This window comes from Drosophila miranda, chromosome XL, assembly GCF_003369915.1.
Source record: "Drosophila miranda strain MSH22 chromosome XL, D.miranda_PacBio2.1, whole genome shotgun sequence".
Classification (NCBI taxonomy): Eukaryota; Metazoa; Arthropoda; class Insecta; order Diptera; family Drosophilidae; genus Drosophila; species Drosophila miranda.
This window is the reverse complement of record NC_046673.1, coordinates 11,422,049-11,444,146: the sequence shown is the minus strand read 5'-3', so window position 1 is coordinate 11,444,146 and position 22,098 is coordinate 11,422,049. Positions and strand designations below refer to the sequence as shown.

The following is a 22,098-nucleotide window of genomic DNA, read 5'->3' as shown; positions in this document are numbered from 1 at the left end:
CCTGTTCCCATTCCCATTCCCGTTCCCGATTCTCCTATCTTTTTTTTTGTGTGGCATTTCCACTTGATTTACAAAACTCAACGCAACAACGAGGCAAGTGTACTGAGGGGCACAGCAACAAAACCACATTTGACTGACTGACGACTGACTGCCAGTCCAACGCTCTACCCTACACCCCAACCCGCCACCTCCTGGCATCTGACAGTGTATGTGTGTTTGGCCTGTTACAGAGTTGATTTATATGCACGTCGATTCGACGTAATTGAAGACGTGATCGAAATTCAAATTTTTGATTTTTAGACCCCGTGACTGGATTGGCATTTGTGTGACTGCCACTGCGACTGGATCTGCTCTTGGAACCGGGACTGGGCAGACATTCAGACCCCCCCGTCATCCTGTCTATCGCTATCCGCCAGCGCTTACCCTAACCCCTTCCATCTCCTGCCCTTTCCCATTGCACTTCTCTCCCTCGGTTCCCTTCTACCTCTCTCCCTGCAATTCTCAATTCTTTGGGTGGCTTAATGTGATTTTGGTTTCGATTCTCTTTGCTCACTCACAGACCCTGCTCGTGTACGTATATATATTTGCAATGAAATAATTTCCATTCTTCTTTTGGCAACAAGTGAGCAGGAGATGCAGCTTCCTTGCCGCGTTTCCTTTACGGAGTTACGTTTTCCATATGCTGGCCGGCTGGCCGTAGAGAAAGCTGAATTCTTTATCAATGAACTCGATTCCATACAGACTCTAGTCAATTTCGCATTTTATCAATGTCACGCTGGCTTGTGTGGATGCCCTCTTCTCGAGATTGGCGGAGTCCATTGACTCAATGACTCATGATATCAGCTTATGTTATGTAACGAATGTAATGTTATTATATCTGCATAATCATCGGGTATTACTGTTTGCTGTTCCTTGGCAAGTCTCTGATATTCATTGATATAACATTAAATTAGGATATCCGCCATTCCTGTATTAATTCTTTGGTTAGCTCAAGATAATTATTCTTTGGGACATCCCTTGGTTAGGGTATTAAAAGGTCTGCCTTGTGGTCCTTAAATCCATTTTCTTGTTTGTCGCCCACCTCCTCCACCGCATACACCAGTCTGGGTCTCATCTTCATCCTCTCTGTCGTGGCATTTCCAGCATCCCAAACTTTGTTAAATCAGCCATGAAAACGGATTGTCGTCTGTGCATTTTTGCATTTCTTTTGCTCGTTTCATTGACTCTCTGGTTGAATGAATGAATGAATGACCGACTGAGTGACTGACTGACTGACTGTCAGAATGACTGGCTGGTTGGCTGACTGACTGACTGACTGGGCTTGACAAAACGTGACCTTCTGTCAAGTCTAACAGTTTTCAATAATAATGCTCTCGTAGCTACCCCGCACCAGTGTTTGCCGGTCCAGCATTTGACCCGACCCGCTTTGCTTATTACCATTGCCGGAGTCTGCCTCCGTCTTGGGGATTGCACCTCTCTTTCTCTCTCTCACACTCTTCCTTTATGCACACTGAGCCCACACAAAGATACATTCACTCACACTCACATACGCCCACACTTCGACATTAAACTGAACACCTGACTGGGCGGGTGGAGGCCTGGGGTAGGGGCAGGGGTAGGCCAGCTTGTGGGGGCGGGAGTGCGGATTTGCACTCATCCAGATGCTAATGGTTCTGTTGTCGACACTCTAGACATTTGCTGGCTTCATGGGTTGCCTGGCCATCCTTCACCGCACTTGGAGCTGCCTGTTGTTCTGCCTATGACAGTCTATGGCTTTAGTGATGAGGCGCACAGCGTGACTTCATTCACTGTTTGTCATTTAACTTCTCAGTACCTTTTTCAGCTTTCCAGGAATTTAGCTTTTGAGCACTGTAAAATCTGATTATCTTTGGGATAAATAACGAAAACCTTTGGATAATTTCGAATACTTTAATCCTTATCCTTATTATAGATGCTATGTCCAACGATCTCCACTTGATGGTGTGGCTGTCACAGTAAATGTCAGCCGAATCACAGTTTGGCATTCACACACAGATGTTGAGGATGAGGATGCCTGTCGCTGTCACTGAATGTGGGTGCGTGTGTATCTGTATCTTTGTCGGTGTCTCCTCTGGGTGTCTGAGTGAGTATCAGTGTGAGGTTCCTTATGGGCTGTTGTGCTTTTGTCTTATGTTTTGTTTGTGTTAATATTTACATAATTGTGGTTAAAAGTAGCTTTTAAGATGTTTTTAACTGGCAGACAAAGAGGAGTGCTCCCAATACGAATCCGTATTCAGTTGCCATTTTGTTAGCCCAGCTTTTTGTTTTGCTTTCACCTCCTCATCTCTTCTTCTGAGGACTGCGTTTAATGGCTACAACAACGGCAACAATCAGCCTGGGCTGACAAATGCTAGAATCCGTTTTATTGCCGAGACCTTCGGCTTCTCCGGGGCTCTTAGCCCCAGCCCCCTTAACTTGACATTTTAATAAAGAGTAGCGCCCCCCTTTCAAGGGGAATGGCACAAGAGCTGAATAGGCAGTGGCAACAACTTTAGACATTTGGGCTGGTTTTGGGCACACTCTCCCACATATTCGTACATACATATATGGATGAACGTCCCAGTGTGTGTGCACCAACAACAACTGCAACAATATTCCACTATTTACACACTGAAATGCTGGAAATATTTTTGGCAAACCTCAAACATTTCATTTTGAATTTTTCAATTTTGTTCCGTCCATTTTTTTGTTGTTCTATTTTGTATTTTGAGATGAATTTGCCGTAAAAATTGTTTGGGTTTTAAAATATTGAAGAGAGAAATGGGCGAGGGGTTGTTGGATTTTCGGGGATATCTGCACATCCGTTTGTGTTTAGTTAGCCCTCCCCTTGGAGAGAAACATTTTTGTTGGTTTCTCCTCTGTCTGTTCCCTTTTCTCTTCTTGGTAAACGTTTACGCAAGTGGGACTCCCACTCAGGGCACTTGTGTGCGGGCGTGGCACTTGATGGGGCATCCACTCTTGTTGTTGTAAGCCACAAAAACTTTAACTTTTGGCAACTTGTTCCAACGCCAGAGCGGGCGCGTGGGCGGGGGCGGGGGCGAAGGTGGTCAGCCGCATAAAGCAAAATTGTGGCCGAGAAAGCTCAAAAGCGCTACAAAGCGTTGAGGAAACGATAGAGGGCTAGGGCTAAGCGGAAACGGATTAGCAAGGAAAAACGAGTACTTCAGAAAAACGAGCACTTTTCTCTAGGCTTTTCTTTAAAACTCAACTCAGTCCCCGAACCAGTTTTATTTAGTTCAGAATCAACAGTAGAAAAATCCAGAAAAATAAGAATTATAATATATTGATATATTTTAAGTCTGGCTTTCCGAAAATCATCCGAGAATGAATCCTAATTCGCGTATGTTTGTCCCCCTCTTCATTCTGTTCGCGTTGATCCTGGCCACTGTTTGGGGTAAGGCAATCCCTAAGCAGGAAGCTCTGAATTTTTGCTTACATAAAATCATTTTCCAGGTTTGTTCAATCGCGAGGGCCTGATTGAAGCGTATCATAAGCAGTTGCATGGGGATGCGAGTGCAGTTGGCATTGAGTGGATGGATAAGCTTGCACAGCTTACGGATCGTAGGTTCAGATAGGGCGATAGTTAGATCAAAAGGTGTGCTAATGCTACAAAATCTTTCGTAGCTATCAGTGCGGTTGTTGCCATGGCCGACAAAGATAATGCAGGGATGAAATCAGAGGATACCCCAGCAATCAAAAATCTACTAGGGTACAACGCAACCAATCCGCCTGTGGATCAGAACTCAGACGAAAAGAAGGAGAAGCAAGAACAACTGCTGGAAGAGCATAAGCAGGGAAAAGTCGATGAACCACAAGGTAGCTTTATTCAATCATTAAAGAGCAAATATACTAACTTGATTTTCCCACATCCTTGAGTCAAAAAACTGCGCAAGTTACTAATATCCCCCGAATTGGACTTGAAGCGTGAGTTTGCCAGCGATAGAGCCAATCCCTATATAGAGAATATCAATGAGAACTACGACTTGACTTTCAAGTAATTGAGTCTCCCTCAATAAGAAACTAAATATATTTTGCATACAGTTCGAGTGCGTTGACCTTCGCAGAGAAATTTTTGAAATAAAGAAAGAGCAATCTATTAGTTGTTGAGTTGTTGATGTCTCCAAGTCTGCTCCCTCGGATGGCAAGAATCATTACTTTGGCTTGGCTTGGCCTAGAGCTGTTCACAGTTGAAACTTAATTTCATTTTGTTTGACAAAACATTTATCTCGAAATGCTTAATTATCCTGTGAATGTGCCTGTCCCAGACCAAGTGCAAGAACCAGCCCAAGTCAAAGACCAAGTCCAAGACCAAGTCCAAGACCAAGTCCAAGACCAAGACCAAGTCCAAGACCAAGTCCAAGACCAAGTCCAAGACCAACTGTCAGACAGTTACAGGAAAGAGAGATAGGAATAAAGAAAGTCTGAGAGGAGCTTTTCATTTCGATCGGGGCTTGGCAACCGACCTCTGTTGGTCGGAAAATTTGAGGCAATTACCGAGCGATTAAAGAGTTGTTGGGGCTCGGGGTCGGCCGAAACGGACGAAAGTTTTGGACAGAATTGCTGGCAGCTGGCGCACCATAAACGTAATCAAATTTAATTTCAACAAATTGCTTTCGAATTACGCGACCTTCGATGGCGCCGCTCAAGCGCGAAAGAGTTGGAAAATTGTTAAAATAATAATAACTTTTGTTGCCCCTTTCCTCTCTCCTACCACTCTCTTTTTCTCCCTCTCTCTCTCGCTCTCTTTTGTGTGTAAATGTGTGTGTGTGTGCTGGTGCCGCAGAACAATCGCCACAATAACAACAGCAATTTGCGCTGCAAATGATGGAAAAGTGGCAGGGAGCTGAGCCAGAAACCATGCCATTGCCTCTGCCACCGGGGCGTATACGTAATAATAAAAATGATGATTCATTCGACTAGACAGACACTACTGTACGGGGGAAGTGCGAGTGCAAGTGGGAGTGTGATTGGTAGGCAGGACGGGCAGGACAGGCAGGACGAGTGAGTGAGTATTTGCTCTGTTCCTAATAAACAAATTAATTTGATTGAAGCCAAAATGAAAACTTTTCCCTGTGCGGTCTGAAAGGAATTTTTGCTAAGGGGGAAAAAGGAGCTAAGGGTAATGCAAGGAAAATAGTATGAGGGTTTGGCCGGAAAAATCACAGATTATATTTGATTTGAAAGTTCTGCAAGATTTTCGAAATGATCTCTAATTGGATAATAGATATAAAACTTGTGATTATATCATTAATTAGATATTGAACCTCCCGCATGATCTCATTTAAATGTTGGCTACTAATGGCATTTACATGTACGCGATGAATAGTTGAGGAATCATTTTGCTAAACTGTACGTATACGGTATAATCATTCAATTGATGCTGAGAGCATACTCGAAGTACAAATTCGTTGTAAACAAATTTAATAATCTCAGATTGTTAGCTGTTACAACTGACTTTTACAAACCCTGGATAGCATTTTATATTCAAGCGCAACTATCGCATATCATCTGCTTCCACTGTCTGTCATAGAAACAATTCAATTTAAACAAAAAATGTTGTACAATGTGGTGAACATCTTCGAAGATGGTGCAGATTGGAGAGTGCGGGAGCATAACTTTTCGGGACAATCGCACTGTCAGTTTCTGAATCAGGATATTCCTCATCGGAATCGGAATTGGAATTGAAATAATTTGTGTCGCTTTCCAGGCGCACGGCTGGCGAAAATCTTCTAGCTGAACCCTCCACGAGGGTGTCGGCTGGGCAATCCCGGACAAGGGTAATGCACTGTCGCTTGCTCTGTCCGAGGTAATGGTCAATGGTCCAGTGTCTCTCCGATCAAAAGTCAGGGGAACTGAACCAGGGCCATGGCTAGAGGTGACTGGCAGGCAGCCGCACGAACGCTGCTGTCGAAACAGACTCGGACCTGGAGAGCGTGCTATCTATAAGCAGGACGGAAGATGAAAGCCTTCTCCGCTAGCCGGAACCAGGTACCAGCTCTCTGCGTAGGGAAGGGCCAAAGCGTTCCAGGGAAGTGATGAAAGCGTCCCTCAAGTTACTAAGCCGGCTCTTAGACAAGGCGGATGTCTCCCAACAGGAGAAATCCACGCAAGTCTGGGCTCGGCAACGGGTAAAGGAGGGCCGTATACCCTACGCGCAGCTGCCCCAGATGCAGGCGGCGAATGGTGGATTCGCCAGCAAGGTAGAGGAGATGTTGGCAACCACAAGGTAACGCTCGATCGAGATGGAGGACGACTTAACGCTCCCACGCCCACGTTCGATGGCGCAGGATGGCTGAACGGGGTCAAGATTCTCAAGTGCAGCGACGACCCAACGCGGAAGAGGCTCTTGTAGAAGGTGCCCCAATTGGAAGCCCTGTGGGAGGGGGCAAGCCGGAGATGGTAGTCAGGGAACTGATCCCGTCTATACCTTAGGCGAAGGTGCTCTTCCCCATTGCTGTCCAAGGAGAGCGAGCACTGAAGTTGCTGCAGAGCCAGAGCCCAGACGTGCCAACGGTACGCCAACTGGAGGGTTCTGCATGCTGGTAACCCAGATCAGCTAGGAGGCAGAGGACATGCTGAATCCCAAGCTCGGGAAGATGGTGTGCGGCGTAGGCAGTGTCTACCTACATCTTAAAAAGCGCCAGCTCGAAAACAAAGATGCGCACACCCTGCAGGCAGGCGTGGTGGAGAAGGACCTAGGTCTCGAGTCCATGGTGGAGGCCGCCACCCATGATGCTGAGTGTGCTGCAGCTAAACTTGCATAAAAGCAAGGTAGCGTGGGCAGAGCTCCTCATTGCCATGGAGCAAGGGCTCGCCAACAGGGAATACATGCTTACCTTATGTCTCATTACCGCAAGGTGACCTGCCGGTAGTGATGCTGGAAAGTGAGGCTGCACCTCCCGACAAGGCTGTTGACACAAGCCGGCACCAAAAGCCACCAACTCAACTTGGTACGGACGCCAACGCCCACCACAACGTGGGGGGAAGCCCCGACACCCCAACTAATTTAGACGTAGCAAACGTGGGGGAAGAACACACCTTCGTAAGTCCCACCTCGTCAAACGTGCTAGACCTATTACTCTTTGCGGGAAAAAGTTCTTTGGTATCTGGCTGGAGAGTCCTCGAAAGACTATCCTTCTCAGATCAGTGCAAGTGCGAATTCAAACACTCTTCAAAGATAGCAGTCTATAGAAACCCCTGGAATACAAACTGGGATAGTTTAACAGACAGTTACTTCGAAGCTCGCGAGTCCGGGTTCAGTGAAATCCGCGGAGGATATAAAGAAGCCCCTAGAGACCCTATCCAACCAGTTACTGGACACTTACCACGCATCGTGCAAACCCTCGAGAACAAAGGAGAGGTCCAAGCCACTCTGGTGGAACCGGGATCTGTCTCTCCAAGGGAACAACTTCAAGGAGTTCTTCAAGATCGCCAAACAAATCCTATCTAGGAGCTACAAGGCACAATGGAACTCGTGGAGAACCTGCTCTCTAAGCACAAAAGGGGTATTCCCAGCCATGATGCAGGTGCCCAAAGAGGCCATGGCTTTCCGCAATATACTCAGCATACTCCCTATCCTCCCAAAGGCAGTAAAGTGCAACCATTGAGAACGCCCTGCACTGGGAGTGACATCTCCGGAGCATTTAATAACGTGAATACGAACGCAATAACAAATCGCCTGGAAGCGACTGGGTCGACTTCCTCATCCAGCAGCGCCTGATCCTGGCGGTCATCGAGTTGCCCACCCACCACCAGCTGGTGGAGTATCCTGGCTGGGGGGGGCACCGCTTAGGGCACACCTGAGTGCCTGTCGCCCCTCCTGTGGAATCTGGTCGCCGGAAGAAGATGGTCACGGTGCGAGACAGCACATCAGGAAACATGTCGCCTCGACATCAGACCCGAAGACTGGAAAAATGGCCTGAGGGGAAAGCCGTGATCACGGTAGACACCACTAGATTTTCGAAGCCCAGACGCAGCCGTCTCACCGGTGGAAGACGAGAAAGGGCGGAAGCGGGAGAACCAGACCACCACAATGGGAGAGCCAGCAGAATGCGCAGGAAAAAATCGAGATCGAGCGAGCCGCGCCTATGTGAAGGAGGAAGGAGTGTGGCAACGATCCTCGGGAAAACGCCGACCCGGCGAATAACCCAGGTAAGAGGGTCTGCTGACGCTCCCGACGCTACCGACGCAGTCGTCTACGCCGGTGGAAGCCGAGAAAGGGCGAGAGCGGGACAGCCAGACCACCCCAATGGGAGAGCCAGCAGAATGCCGGCTGGGAGCTGGGGACAAGCGAGAGAGCGAGGTGCTAGGGGATATTGTTGGAGTGCCGTACGAGACTGTCGTGCCCGCGCAGGAAAAAATCGAGATCGAGCGAACCGCGGGAAAACGCCGACCCGTGGCCGAGAGGAAAGAGTTGACAGCGAATAGCGCAGGTAAATCTGCAGGGGGTGGTACTCCTCCACCTGCTTTTGGTCTGTAGTCTGGCCAGCCCGACGCCTTCCTTAGCCAGGACGACCGCCTAGTAGATCCGCACTGAGTATCTAGTGCATGGATCTTATCGCCGCCTGGCTTTAAACGAATAGGTTCAACGCATCTACAAGCTTTCCTCATGGCAAAAAATTCCCTGAGATAACTCAGGGCCCGCTCCTAGTCCTCTGCGGCGCATGCTGCACCAACCGAGACGGATGTAGGAAATGTGATGAACTTGGGGTAATCGAAACCCTGGAACAAGGAGAAAATACCTGGCCGCACCGGTGCTGGCATCACTGGAAGAGGACGCCATAGCCTATGCGAAAAACATCTCGATTCTCGAGGACTTTAAAATTGCATAAACACTATGGGGCCCCGCTGAGGGCCGTCCGCGTCAACCTAACCTAACCTATCAGGCGCACTTTATTATGCCCGTCGACTCGTCCCAGATCGAGTGCAAATGCACGGCTCCGGAAGCTTGTAGAAATGCGGCAGTGATGAAGCCCTTGGCCTTTGCGACGCACATAGATATCGTAGTTCTTGACGATACGGACTACAATGTCCGAGGTGGAGAAACACTCAGTGCGCTCGGTTGCCACAAACATGCCGCGTGCTTTAAGCTTAGCATATACATCATTTGAGTCCTTAGAGCCATACGAAATGTCATCCTGTGCAACAAAATGTGCACCACGAAGCACTCTGAACAATCTGTGGATAGGTGAGATGATCAGGGATCTCCCTTGCTCCTTTTGCATCTTTGACACTCACCTCATCCACGTAGCGGTAATGGCGCACTGCCTCGTAGCGCTCAAGGACGGTCATCACTGCGCGACTTCACTTAATATTCGATTCAGCTCATCATTGCACATTACAACAATTAAATAGATATTTAGAAACATGTTCTTTGCTTGCATGAGCTGCCCGGCTTGTCAGTGATGGAAGAGATCATATATACCATCGACATAAACGCGTACCAGCCGCTTCGACTGCCCCGAACGAGCAATATCGTAAGTGAGTGTAAACGCAGCCAGCTAGTTCCTCCAAGGCCTTCAATATGATTGGTAATTATTTGCGACGGCCTATAGCATCATAGGTAAAGGCTGCTCACAATCTGAGTATGTATCTTGATTCTCCTGGCAATGAAAGTTAGTCGTTGACCTCAATGATGCTGGCGGAGAGGGTGATAGTGAGCCATGATCTGAAGAAGACGGCGGGGCTTGATTCTCGGCCAAAAGGTTCGTATTGAATAGATTTTCGTCGATATAAAAAGAGAATGTTTGAATAATATATAAATGTTGAATTATTTCCGTGGAAGTGTTTGGGCTGCTTTCTCATGTGATGCTAACATGAGGCCAACTGTTTGGGGGGTATTTGTTAGTTTAATTCTAGAAAAATAGCTTTTTTTCTTGTCAATGTTTCCTAAAAACTTAATTTTTGTTGCTTTCACAATCTTTCGTGATTGCAATCTTGGCTCCCCTTTCAATGGGGATTAAAGCCTTCATAGGGAGTAACGTTTTATCAACCGCAAGAAGGAAGCTCAAGGCAGCTAATTAAGGCATTGACCAGCTCAAGCTTTGGTTTAATTTCCCGCTTCTCCTGCCTTGGGCTCTGTTTATTTTGATGATTGTTATTCCTAGGTAATTTACATGTAAACAATTGTCGGATCCTATTTTTTTGCCGGTGCTCTCTTTTTTTTCTGGCTACCATTCCCGTTTTAGCCATCATCAACTGACCATTTTGCGACTCTCCGTTGTGCTTCTCACTGCCTCGTCCGGTTCGCTGCACATTTACATTTTGTCCAGCAGGATGGGTTGTGGCAGGGGAGTGCATTGGAGGGAATCAAAAAAGTCAAACTAATCTAGCAACTGCTAACAATAAGAACCGCTCCCCATCTATCCCTCCAGCAGTCTCACTCTTTAGCGGTACATCTAACGCTCAGGACAGTTGTACCCGTCGTACACAAAAAAAAAACAGCTGCACAAAATCTAGAAAATCGACGTAAAAATTATATAAAGAGATTACCGTCTAAATTCATTCAAATACTCTTTTAGAGAAATTTTCATAACACTCGTATTTAGCAGAGACAATAAATGTTTTGAGTGTATTTTTCCTACCCATCCTGGCTCTGTACAAGTTGTTTTAACAAAGCATTTTGTAGTTAGCAAATATATTTGTATCTGTGCATCTGCATCTGTACCTGTGTATTTGTGTGTACCCGGTACGGGTATGTGGGTATATTAGATCTGTGGTGAAAATGGATGTGTGTAACAAGTGTTTCCGACCCCATTCTTTATCATGAATAACCGAGTCGATATAGCCATGTCTGGCAATATCAGCAAAATCATAGAAAATGAGCATATCTAGCGGATTGCTGAATATGAATCAGATCTGATCGTTATAGTAGCCAAAACAAACAAATGAACTGCTTACCTATTCTTTCGTTCGTGTGCGTGATCTGGCGAAACAAATTTTGCGAAAATGGAAATCGATTAAATCAAATAAATACAAATCTCCCAAACGATTCGACCGTTTGTTATGAAGTTTTTTCTTGAAAAAAATCAATTTGTCCCTTTTGCGAACAGCGATACCAAACGATATATAAAATATATTGTCTAAATTACCAAAATCATAAGCTGAGTACCGGGAACAAAGTGGAGCCGCGGCCCTTGCTGCGGATCACAGCATTCCCGCTCGTTAATCTGTGTATGTGCGTTTGTATTACACAAATACGTTGACAATTTTACGTTGTCAGTTGTTGTTTTAATTAGAAAACTTTTTTACCACACAGCAGCAACAAAAAATACAGCAAAAGCAAAACTCAAAAAACGATTTTGAACACCACAGAATTTCACCTCCCACCCTGATAGTCCACCATCCTGGCCGTCCTTCCGACAATTGTATTTGTTGTATTTGCATTTTCTATTTTATTTTGCTGCCTGCCAAATAAATAATGAATTTCTCTTCATTTTCACATTTCACATTTCGGATTTTCTATTTCTGTTTTCCTCTCAACACTTATTTCAGCCCCATCTCCAGCTGTACTCGTACATATGTACATATATGTTTTTGTCTATCTGTGCATTTGTATCGGTGTGTGCTATTGTTTCTGTATGTGTGCATTACTTATCGAAAAATTCATGGGCATACATAAAAGCTTCCCACTTCAATCAGCCAAAGCGGCGCAGATATATGAAGAAGATATCCCACAATCCATCTGCTCCAAGGAGCGACACATTTCCCTATTTCTCCTTATTACTCAGCCCCATCTTGCCCTTCTTCAGCAATACTCTCACAACACCCCACTCTATGGGTAAATTCTAGTTTTTTGTGTTTATTTTGCAAAATTAAATCCAACGTTTTAGTTTTATGAGGCAAAACTTGCTTTGTTTGCGGAACAAGACGAGAGATCCAGCCAGAATTGAGTTAGGGAAATGGCGAGAGGGTGCACGCTGGCGCTGGGACTGGCTGCCACCACAAAAGGCAACGGCCTAAGCCAAAGTCAAGACGAAGCTCGAATCCACTTGCCACAAGCACACCCCTATTGGGGATTAAATGGGATCCAGGACGAGAAATTACCATCACCACTATTATGCCTACATCTGTGGAAGTATCCAATCGTTCAGAAGAAAAAAGTACATACATTTTAAAAACCTAACTAACTATTAGTATTCCAAATAGATTCACCAAAGGAAGTATTGCCCAACTATCAGGAAAAGTTTCTGCTAAAGCTTATAGAACCCACAAAAAATGTGCATTTCTAGAAGTGATTTCTGAAAAGTTTGTCCTCCAAATATTCTGTATCTTTGCTAGAATCTTATGAATCTTGCTTACTTATGAAGAAAATTCATCAGGCATATGTTTGGACGAGCACTGCTATAGAGCCCTTTTAAGAAATACCTATCTTCTAAAGCATCCTAGCAACTGTGCCCAATCTGTGCCCATCTGGACATGCTTAATAGTATAGTCGAACTAGTCCTATTATCCTCTGTAGGGTATTCTCGGGATAGTTTCAAAAGCGTTGATATAAAAATGCTGCACCCACACAAAACAAAAACATACACCCACTTTCATGTGGGGGCATTCGGGGGATGCCAATGCGGTTTGTTGTCAATCTCGTTAGAAACGAATCCTTTCGTAATCCTTGTGCTTCAGCTGCAGCTTTGTGTCTTCCGTCGCTTTGGTTTATTTTCGTTACTTGCCCCGCGCTGACGTCATGGCCTGCCACTGCCAAGCGAATGACAGTGCCACAACACCACCCACAGGCGGCTCATGCGTTTTTGCTGCTTAATCCGCTGCCACTATCAAGATGAGCTCCATGTGAGTGCTTAGGGGGGTACGGATATGTGGAGCTCAGGAATCTTTTCGCGTGCCGCGTGCCGGCCAATCAGCAGCTCAGCATCTAGTCGTTTTCCTCCCTCCCCGTAAGCCCTAAACCCTAAACCGCTAGACCACTGTGAAGAGCTTGCAACGTTTCCAATTTCAGGACGAGGGCCGGGCCCTGCAAATCCCACATAAGAAATTGTTTTCAAGTTATCTTTCATTTTCCGCTCAACCCATTTCCCATTATTCTTTTGTCTTTTCCTGCCTTGGCGGCACATAGCAAAGGGATTTCCGCAGAGGGGTATGGGTGTTCCTGAAATGTAATTACTATTTTCGGTGGCTGGATTTAGGCCAGTTAAAAATGTTAAATTCTGCCCCAAGGACCAGCAAGAACAACAAATGGCAATCAATTATCGTGGCCTGGAGAATCCCGACCGAATCCTGGTTGGGTCCTGACTGCTCCTAAATATGATTGATGGCACTTGTCGCGTTACGTAATCGCTGTCATGTGTGGGTTTCTATTAGAACAGAGAGCGCTGAATGCTGAACGCTGAACGCTGAACCCACCCAGGACATAAAAACCCATCATTTTTGTAGGTGTGTCTTCTGCACTGAGGACAAAAGTGTTGGAAATTATGGAAAATTCTCCAGAAATGTGAAAAATTGATGTCCACAAAAAAAATGTAAGCAAATATCTTTGTTAATATTAAAGTACCTTTTTCTATATATCTTCTTAAGAGCGGAAAACCATTTTGCTTCCTGAAGCAATCCTTCTTTCGAAATTCTTCACATCTCATAATTTTGCTCAGTGTACATGTTAACACTTTGTTGCCACTAACATGCAGCAATTCCCGTAGTGTTCACGTGATTTCAAGATAATTATCAACATATTTGGTATGACAGCAGAGGAGATTGACCGTGCACTCTCCTTAAAGCCACCTTCCTTTAAAGCTCCGAGAAGTGTTCGATTCAGTTCAAAGCAGATAAAGACCAGGGCTCAAAGCCATGGAACGTATATTTACGCATTAATCAATGAGGCAAACATAGAAGAAGGAGAGGTGGAATAGGAATGGCCAGGAAGGAAAACAGGTAGACCGATATCTCTCCTAGGACACGCTCTCTCTCTTCCCAACTTTCTGTCCCAATGTCTGTCTTTCTCATTTCCATTTTGATCCTAAGCCGGCCCCGTCTTGGCCTTGCCTATTCATGTGGAAATCGAGTGCGGTTTGCGGGCAAACAGACATAAAAAATGAAGACGAAGGTCCCAAGGAATGGAGTGGAGAAATACAGCAGTGGAGTGGGTGATACAAGGCGCGTGGCGCCTCGGGACATGAGCGCCATAATGATATGAGTCACTGACTTAACAACGACAACCACAACGGGAACGAGTACGGCAACGACAACGACTTCGATTTTTTTCAGGGGTGCATAATAATCGCGCCGTCGTCGTCGTCGTCGTCGTCGTCTTCTCCCTGCAAATGAAGGGGAGCCGGAACAGCAGAGCAGCCATAGTAGAGATGAGTCTCTAGCGTTGACGTCCGTAGAGCAAATCAATTCGTTGTTGCCGTAACAATTTTGTCTTCTTTCTGCCTGTATCAGCAAATTGTGTGCGTGCCCCGAGGGGAGTAGACTGTGGCGGGGCCAAGTACTTATAGCATGTATATATTGACAGGGCATATAAATAAATTATTAGCAAAATAAATGTTTAGCTAAGGGCGTGAGAATGGGCCCCCACCTTCGCCAACGCATGGCGCCATTTAGTCGAGGTGGGGACGAGAAGTGTTTAAGAGATTAGATGGGAAAACAGATTAGATGCAAATACTCGTTATCCACAGAAATGGGGGGATTCTCTTTGATCAGTGCTGATTTAATGCTTGCGAATAAATTCTTCATAAGACAGATCCCAAAACCTCATGGCTAGTGGTACTACGGTGCTCCCCGTCGATCCAATCCTATTTAACGTGAATTCCAAAGAGTCGGCAGCTAATATGTACCTTCATCAATTGCAATAGATAGATATTTCCTACAGTGAAAATACCTTTTCGATCCATTACCTTTCAAGGATGGCTTCCTTGAAGGCATGTTAACGGATAACTGATAAAATATACCATCGAAAATGGAAAGTTTTCCATCAGGTACTGCTCTTAACAATCTGTCTCTCCCAAAACGAATTCCATATAGAATTACGCTTCGTTCGAGTACACTTTAAAGAATGCATTGAAAATTGCGAATAAAATGTCCTTTAAGTGAGGGCCTTGGGTTCGGGCCAGTGCGTCCAGTGGGCGTGGCGTGCCTCGCGCATATTTAAGTGGCAAACAATTTTTGCCCAAACAGATGCATATCACATGAAGATGATGATAGAGCTGCCTATGCGACAGTGGCGTGGGCAATGGCATGGGCTGTGGCTGTGGCTGTGTCGGTGCGTGCCTCTGGATCAATTTGTATGCACTGCAGAACAATGCGAGGACGAGTTCTCAACGAAGTTTCTGGCCGGATAGCTGACAGAGACAGGGGAGCGCAGCGAATAACAAGGGGATGTGGAGCATGGAGCATGGAGCACGGGATGGTGCAGAGTCAGTTTTGCTGCAAACTTGACGACAAAAGTTTTTAACCGAATTAGCATCTTGCCAGACAGTTTCCGGCCATCACACAGAGGAATGGCTAGTGGCAGAGATTTGCAGCTTCATACCCCCCTCTGTTTGATTTCCATATGTATTGTTATCCCTGCTGCCCATTTGTTTGTTGTTTTAATTAGAAAACTTGCCAAACAGTCGTCGACGGACGGAATTAATGAATTTCCCACTTCCCATACTCTTATACTCCCTTACTCCCATCGAACCCATCTTCATCGAATGTGCACCCTTCGTTTGGCCATAAAAATTCGTCCAACCAGCAAATTGGCAACGCCCGAGGATTACACAACAGCCACAGTTGCAGATGAAGATTCAAATATACTTTTTAGGGATTTATATTGCTTATTGGGTGCGGCGCGTGCCAAACGCCACGCCATCCATTCTGTCAGCTCCCTTTTCCAATCCTTGCTTGCCTAAGTTTTATGGCCTCCATATGGACCTAACAATGCCTGCAATTTATGTTGATTTGCGTGTCGGGGCACTCGTAGCCTTTAATTGCAGTCTTCAAGTGGCCCGAGCACAGTCGCGCCTTGGCCCGGGTCATAATTAATGAGGCCATCAGAAATCTAAGGCGGGAAGAGTCCCAAAGAAGTGTCTGGGCACACTGGCAACGAGTCATTCTGTCTGTCCTTCCATGTCGCTTTGGACAGGTCATAAGATTTCATTCTCTTGTCGCTTTCTTTGTCAGTGTATTTTCTAGTCTGATTTATCTATGGGCCAGTTCCCTTCTAATGAGCATTGTTCGGCCCTTGGCTTTGTCTCTTTTTCTCTTTCATCATCGCTTCCCTCTGGGGACTTTTTTTCGAGGGCGTCAAACACTTTCGCTTTTAATTACCGCATGGCGCTCGCAAAATTAATGTTTGCTGTCATGTTTGCCCAGCAAATAAAAAATGATCGTCCAGAGTACTTAGCACGGATGACAAATGCTCGAGGGCATGGATACTCAAACACATACTCGCACTCGTACTCGAAGGACGAGAAGGAGAGTCTCTCGTTGCCACAGAGCGGACAGTTTATTAAGTTTAGGCACCGGAAGGTTCCCTCCACAAACCACGAAACCAGCAGAAATAAAAAGGGCACCCCATCCGAATCCTTTGTGCCCGGTGGGCCACTTTATTAAAATCCAACCTAATGCTCGAGCAAATTAATTTTCTTTGCCAAGTAAACATATAATCTCTTCTCGTCTACCAAATAGTTCCGAGATGGGGGTCCAGATGACTGGACAGCTGTCAGTGAACAGGGGAAACCAGATGGAATTACTCGTAAAATAAAAGAATGGAATCAAAAGGAGGCATTTCCTTTTGCTTTTGCTGTGGTCTCTGCCTTTTCCCTTTTGTATTATGGCAGAGTATTATTTTAATAAAGAAAAAATGTGAGTGTGACATTTCACCTTTTTGTTTGTCTCCTCCTGGAATGCCTCTCTCGATTTGACCTGAAACACTTGATAAGGGTCATTCCATCTTAAAGCTGGCTCCCAACCAAACCAAACCAAGCCAAAGCAAACCAGAAAAATTGAAAGAAAACTGAAACCAAAACCGAAGAGCAACGGCTGAATGGCTCCGACTGGGGCTCTGGCTCTGGTTCTGGCTATGACTGTGACTGTGACTGTGGCTGAGGCAAAAGCATTTCATTAAAAACTTCCAGGCTATTAAGCAAAACTTTGCGCAGCATTTTGCCAAAACTGTGTGATAAGTATCTGAACAAAATGCAAAGCTGCCAAAGGACGCAGAACGATGACGAAAACCAAGACGGCGACGGCGATGACGACGACAGCTGATGAAAATCGCGCGCGGGCGCGCTTTCTACAACAAATCACAATTTTCGCCGCAAATTGCTGTCGGGGAAAAGAAGTTCAAACATTTGTCCAAAGAGCCCGGCAAAGGACGGACCTGGTGCGGGTCCGGGTCCGGGTCCGGGTGAGGCGTTGTTCAACAACAATTGAATTGCAGTTGCTGGCCGTGCCTGGCGTGACAAGAGTGCAAGAAGTGCCGGAGGGAAGCCGAGGGCAGACCAGCGGGGATTACGGAATTGTTGGGTTGTGGAATTGTGGGATTGGAAGTGGTGCTAACCGAAACCGCGTCAAATGCGTGATTCAAAGCGGCGACAGCTACATCCACAGAGTCATGGAGGAAAATAAAGCAAGCCAAGAAGGCTAAGACGAATTAGGGATACATTTCTGTCATCCATGGAGAATCATGGCTACATTTATACCAGTAATAAGCCTTTATTAATTCATTGGAACTTACAAATGATTGTCATCAACTGTTATTGGGGTTAAAACAATCCCTGACAGCTCGTTTTTCGTATTAAGCAATTTTTAATTCGCTTAAGAAACAATTATCAGAAGGTCTAACATACTATTATAAGCATTTGGATGGATCTTAGATAAATCTGTTGGATGGTAGCATATTTGAAAACCGAAACCTTTAAATATTATGTAATATTCAGAGACTACCGAAGCTGCGAAAAACCACGAAGTACAACACCTCCACCACTTTATGTCCCCGACCAACTCAATGAAAACTCTGATATACCCTTCTCGGGATATGCCAAATAGCACAAAACAATGACTCCACTCCACTTTCTTTGGCTTGGAGTTTGCTGCGTCAATGAACTTCCGTTCCGCTGGGTGTTTCTGGTGCTGCTGCCGGCAGAAAGGAGTTCTCCTTTTGGGCTGTTTGTGTTTGTTCTATAAATTTTCAGGCAATTTGCAGAAGCCACGAGAGCCGATGCTTGGCTAATGTAGCACATGATTTATAATATTTCGAATGACAGCAGCTCCTGGCCAAAAAGATCTCTTCTCTCACGGAAAGCGTAAAAAGGATTTCTGGGCATGTTCTTGGCCAAAAACTTTCTGCGAGGGGTTTCGTCCTCGTCTTCGTCCTCGACCGGGTTCTTGGTTTTCATTTGCCGTCTGACTGCCAGTAAATATATGCTAAATAGGCTTTTTGACATTCTACCTGTTTCCCTGTTTGTCTGCTTGTCTGTCTGTCTCTCCGTCTGGGTTCCGGCTGAGGTGGGTCTGAGGATAGGTCTCAGGATGGGGCCCAGAGGCTGGGGTCGCGTCTGATGCCGGCCAGCTGGAGGGAAGTGCCAGGCGTGTGGTATATCCAGTTACATTTCATTAAATTTTATTTTTACGTGCCGTCTGCTCTGTCCTCCTGCCTCCTGCCACGTGCCTTGTGGCATTTTCGGGCCATTGTGTGCGTCGTGTGCGTGTCCTTAAGCGGAAACTTCGACAGGAAACACCTGATTCGTAAAATATTGAAAAAGTTTTCTTATTTTTACCCTCTTTGATTCCTCGAGCTCAGCTCTTTTGGGAGGCTGTTGTCTGTTGCCCTTCTGCTGCTTTGGGTACAGTCGTACTTTCATTGAATTTGTGCGAAAGTTCAGCTGGATCTGGATAGAATCGAGCAACTGGCTTACTACACTCACCATCGTGGGTCTACAGCCTGATCTATGATCGGTCCACGAGCTCAGGGAAAGCTCTCTAAGGTTCCAATTCCAATCTATCTCCATCGTTTAGTAATCCAAGCGTTTGTCAGAGCATCTGGATTTCCTCGAGACTCGATTACCGCCCTCTTTTATAAACCAAAAGTTGCTGTTTGTGCTGTTGTTGATGTGAAATTATTGCAAAATAAATGCAAATTGAATTTCTCATGCATAATTTGCTTAGAACTTGGGCAAGAGAAACATGAACCCCAAAGTTACAGCCTGACGCGATTCGATGCCAACTTTGATGTATCTTGTGGGTGTTTGCTGCCTCTTGTTCCTTCCATCGGGGAGGATGGAAATGTGTTTTGAATTTTAATGCGACATGTGTGCAATGATGCGTTTCTAATCGAATGGGAAATGGTCCGAATAGTCCGTTAGGACTGTGACAATGGTCTCACCCTGGCCTCAACCGATGGTGTCATCGAGGGTCTAATTGGAGGAGACCCAAAGCGGACTTCATTAGCTCCTCCCAGTGATCATCCACTCGAAGATGGCTCCTCACGTGTGTGTACTTGTATTTCAGCACGTTTCTCATATTTATTTTGATTAATGTCCACTTATCCACTTGCCACCAGCAATTTCAATCGTCCTCAACTTGGACTATTCCACGGAGCTGCACGTGCTGCCCAAAAAACCAAGCAGAGAATTCCAAGGAAGAAGTTGAACAGAGGAGAGCGCAGGAATTGTCTATTGGCCAGTTGGCAGAGACAGCAATTGATGTGCCGCACACTTTTCACGACCTTTGCACCTGGCCCAACGCCCAACGCTTAAGGCCCAAGACCCAAGCCCCACGGCCCATAGTCCTCGGACCACGTAGACATCTCAACCTTGCCATCTGACCCAGTCTTCTCCTAACTTCAGTGCTAGTCCCAGTTTCAGTTCCTGCCCTGCCCTGGCATCAGTTGCACTGAGCTGTGTACGTGTTCGCACTTGGTGCGCACGTGACTACTAAAGCCAAATTTATTGAATATTTGCCATTGGCCATTTGATTTCTTATTAACATGAGGGCCCTGAGGCCAGACAGGGACAGATACACAGAGACTGAGATAGAGATGGAGCCAGAGCTACAGCCACAGCCATGGCCAGAGCTTTAATCCCTGCTGCGTATGCTAATTTAAAGTCAAGTCAAGTCACCAGCCATGCGGGAAAACAAGCTGCGAAAGCTACTTACATAATTAAATAGCGCTACTATGCGGCACCCACACACTCGCCCGCTCACACACGGCAGCCCAGAGCCGCCTCTGTGCGGGATTTGCGCGCTGGGGCGCGCCAGAGCATTTGGCATTTATCTCTCATCATATGTGGCTCCTCCTGGTTATGCTCGTTGGCGACCTTTAACAGTCAAGCCGTAGCGCCAGCGCCAGATACACTAGTCCCCAAGCCCCAGTCCGTCAGTCATCCCACAGTGACTCCGTCACCCAAAAGGCAAAGTGAAACATGTAAGGCCATTCCAACCTACCTATACTCTTTTTGTGAAAATCGAACTAAACCTGAAGGTTTAGTTCGGTTTCACTTCACAAGAAAGTGGTCAAAAAGTCTGCAGCTGAAACCTGAAGGTTTGGTTGGTTTTTCGCTAAACTATCCTGTAAGCAGTGCGGCGTTTATTTGCCTAGGAATTTTCCCGAAAGTTCGTTCTTTCTACGCCCATTTTACGTTTTGTGCCTGTATGTCCGCCCAACTACACAAAAAAGTGTAGATTATCTCCAATAAATATCTTTTATTAGTGCGGACCCATTTTTTGAAGGGAATCAGGCGCCAGATCAAAGGCTATAGTGCACGAATAACTCGAAGAATTCCAAAGAGGAGATTACGGCGGATTCCAGTGAAATCAAAGTTTTCTTCATAACTGACATGCCACACTTTTTCGCACTTTATGACATACAGGGCATGGAAAACACTCGCTCGCAAACTGGCAACTGCAACTACAACTCTTTAGTTGCTGGAATATACATACGTACATGCATAAACCCGTCTCGTATATAAATATAAAGTTTGAAATAGTTTATACATGCATATGTATGTATATTTATGTGATTTTTCATGTTTTTATATGGCGAACGAAAAATGTTTCTGCAGCGTTGCACACGCAGACGACATTTGAGGATGACACTTCCGTGTTATCTGCACCTATGGAACTGGGTTAATGTGGCAACTGACGGCGAGAACAGCAAAGTTTGTTGAATGCTCGTACTCATGGTGTGGCCCCAAAATTTCGCCACTAATGTCCTCGAACTCTGTGGTGCCCGCTCCTCTAGTTCTAGGCCCCGGTTCGTCTGAGAGTGCGGCCACTCTGGCATTTGATGTGTTAATCATGCGTGAAATTAATTCGTTCCACAATGTCTCATTAGTCTGCATTAACTGGAGCGGCCAAGCGGTCAGGCCAACAAGGACACAGCTCAGCCGAGGACACAGAACATGGCCAGGGCCACACACACACTCATACTACTATTCGTACTCGTAGTCCTGGCTCATATATTATTAAGTTAATCCCAAGCCATCGTCTCTCCATCGTCGCTCTCGGTGCGCTCAAGTGCTTAAAATTAAATAATTAATTAAACTTCAGTCTCAGAGCGGCACGACGACTACTGAATGGGTAGGAAGTCGGCAGTCGGCAGTCGGCTCCCCTCCTGTGAAGCTATCTCTCCCCACATACACGGACAGCTATAACTGTATTTGTATCTGTAACTGAAACCGTATTTGTATTTGTATCTGTAACTGCTACCGAATCTCCTTGCTGGCTTGTATCACAATGCCAGTCACATCTGCGCTTAGCAGCTCATGAATATCGTATTAACTTTTACTTTTCGTGCTGCCACTGTGTCTACATGTTTGGTTTTTGGCTTTTCGCTTTTGCCACAGGTTACCAGTTGCGGGATGGGCGTGTCGGGCTCGTTCAGAGGGTGAGGGGTGAGAGGTTAGGGGGCAGCCGGTTTCAGGCATCAAGGATGCCACGGCGACAGTTAAGCGACAGCTCTAACTCCTGCTCCATCGCCAGACAAAGTCTAAGTTGTCGCTGATGGTTCAATCACAGTCGTCGGGCTTCCTGCATAATGAACAAGTGCAGGTCGCGGTCGCTGACATTCCTGTCGTGGCAATCAGCTTTTGGCTTTCCAATAGCTCTGAACTATTTTTAGAGTACCAC

At 45.9% G+C, this 22,098-nt stretch overlaps 1 protein-coding gene across 1 annotated transcript; it reads left to right on the top strand.

The window, feature by feature from the left end:
* The first annotated feature begins 3,256 nt into the window (after positions 1 to 3,256).
* LOC108151998 lies at positions 3,257 to 4,138 on the top strand. Its single transcript, XM_017280970.2, has 4 exons — positions 3,257 to 3,433; positions 3,493 to 3,600; positions 3,664 to 3,855; positions 3,916 to 4,138. The coding sequence occupies exons 1-4, from the start codon at positions 3,364 to 3,366 to the stop codon at positions 4,035 to 4,037; spliced, it is 492 nt and encodes a 163-aa protein (XP_017136459.1). The 5' UTR covers positions 3,257 to 3,363; the 3' UTR covers positions 4,038 to 4,138.
* The last annotated feature ends 17,960 nt before the right edge of the window (positions 4,139 to 22,098 follow it).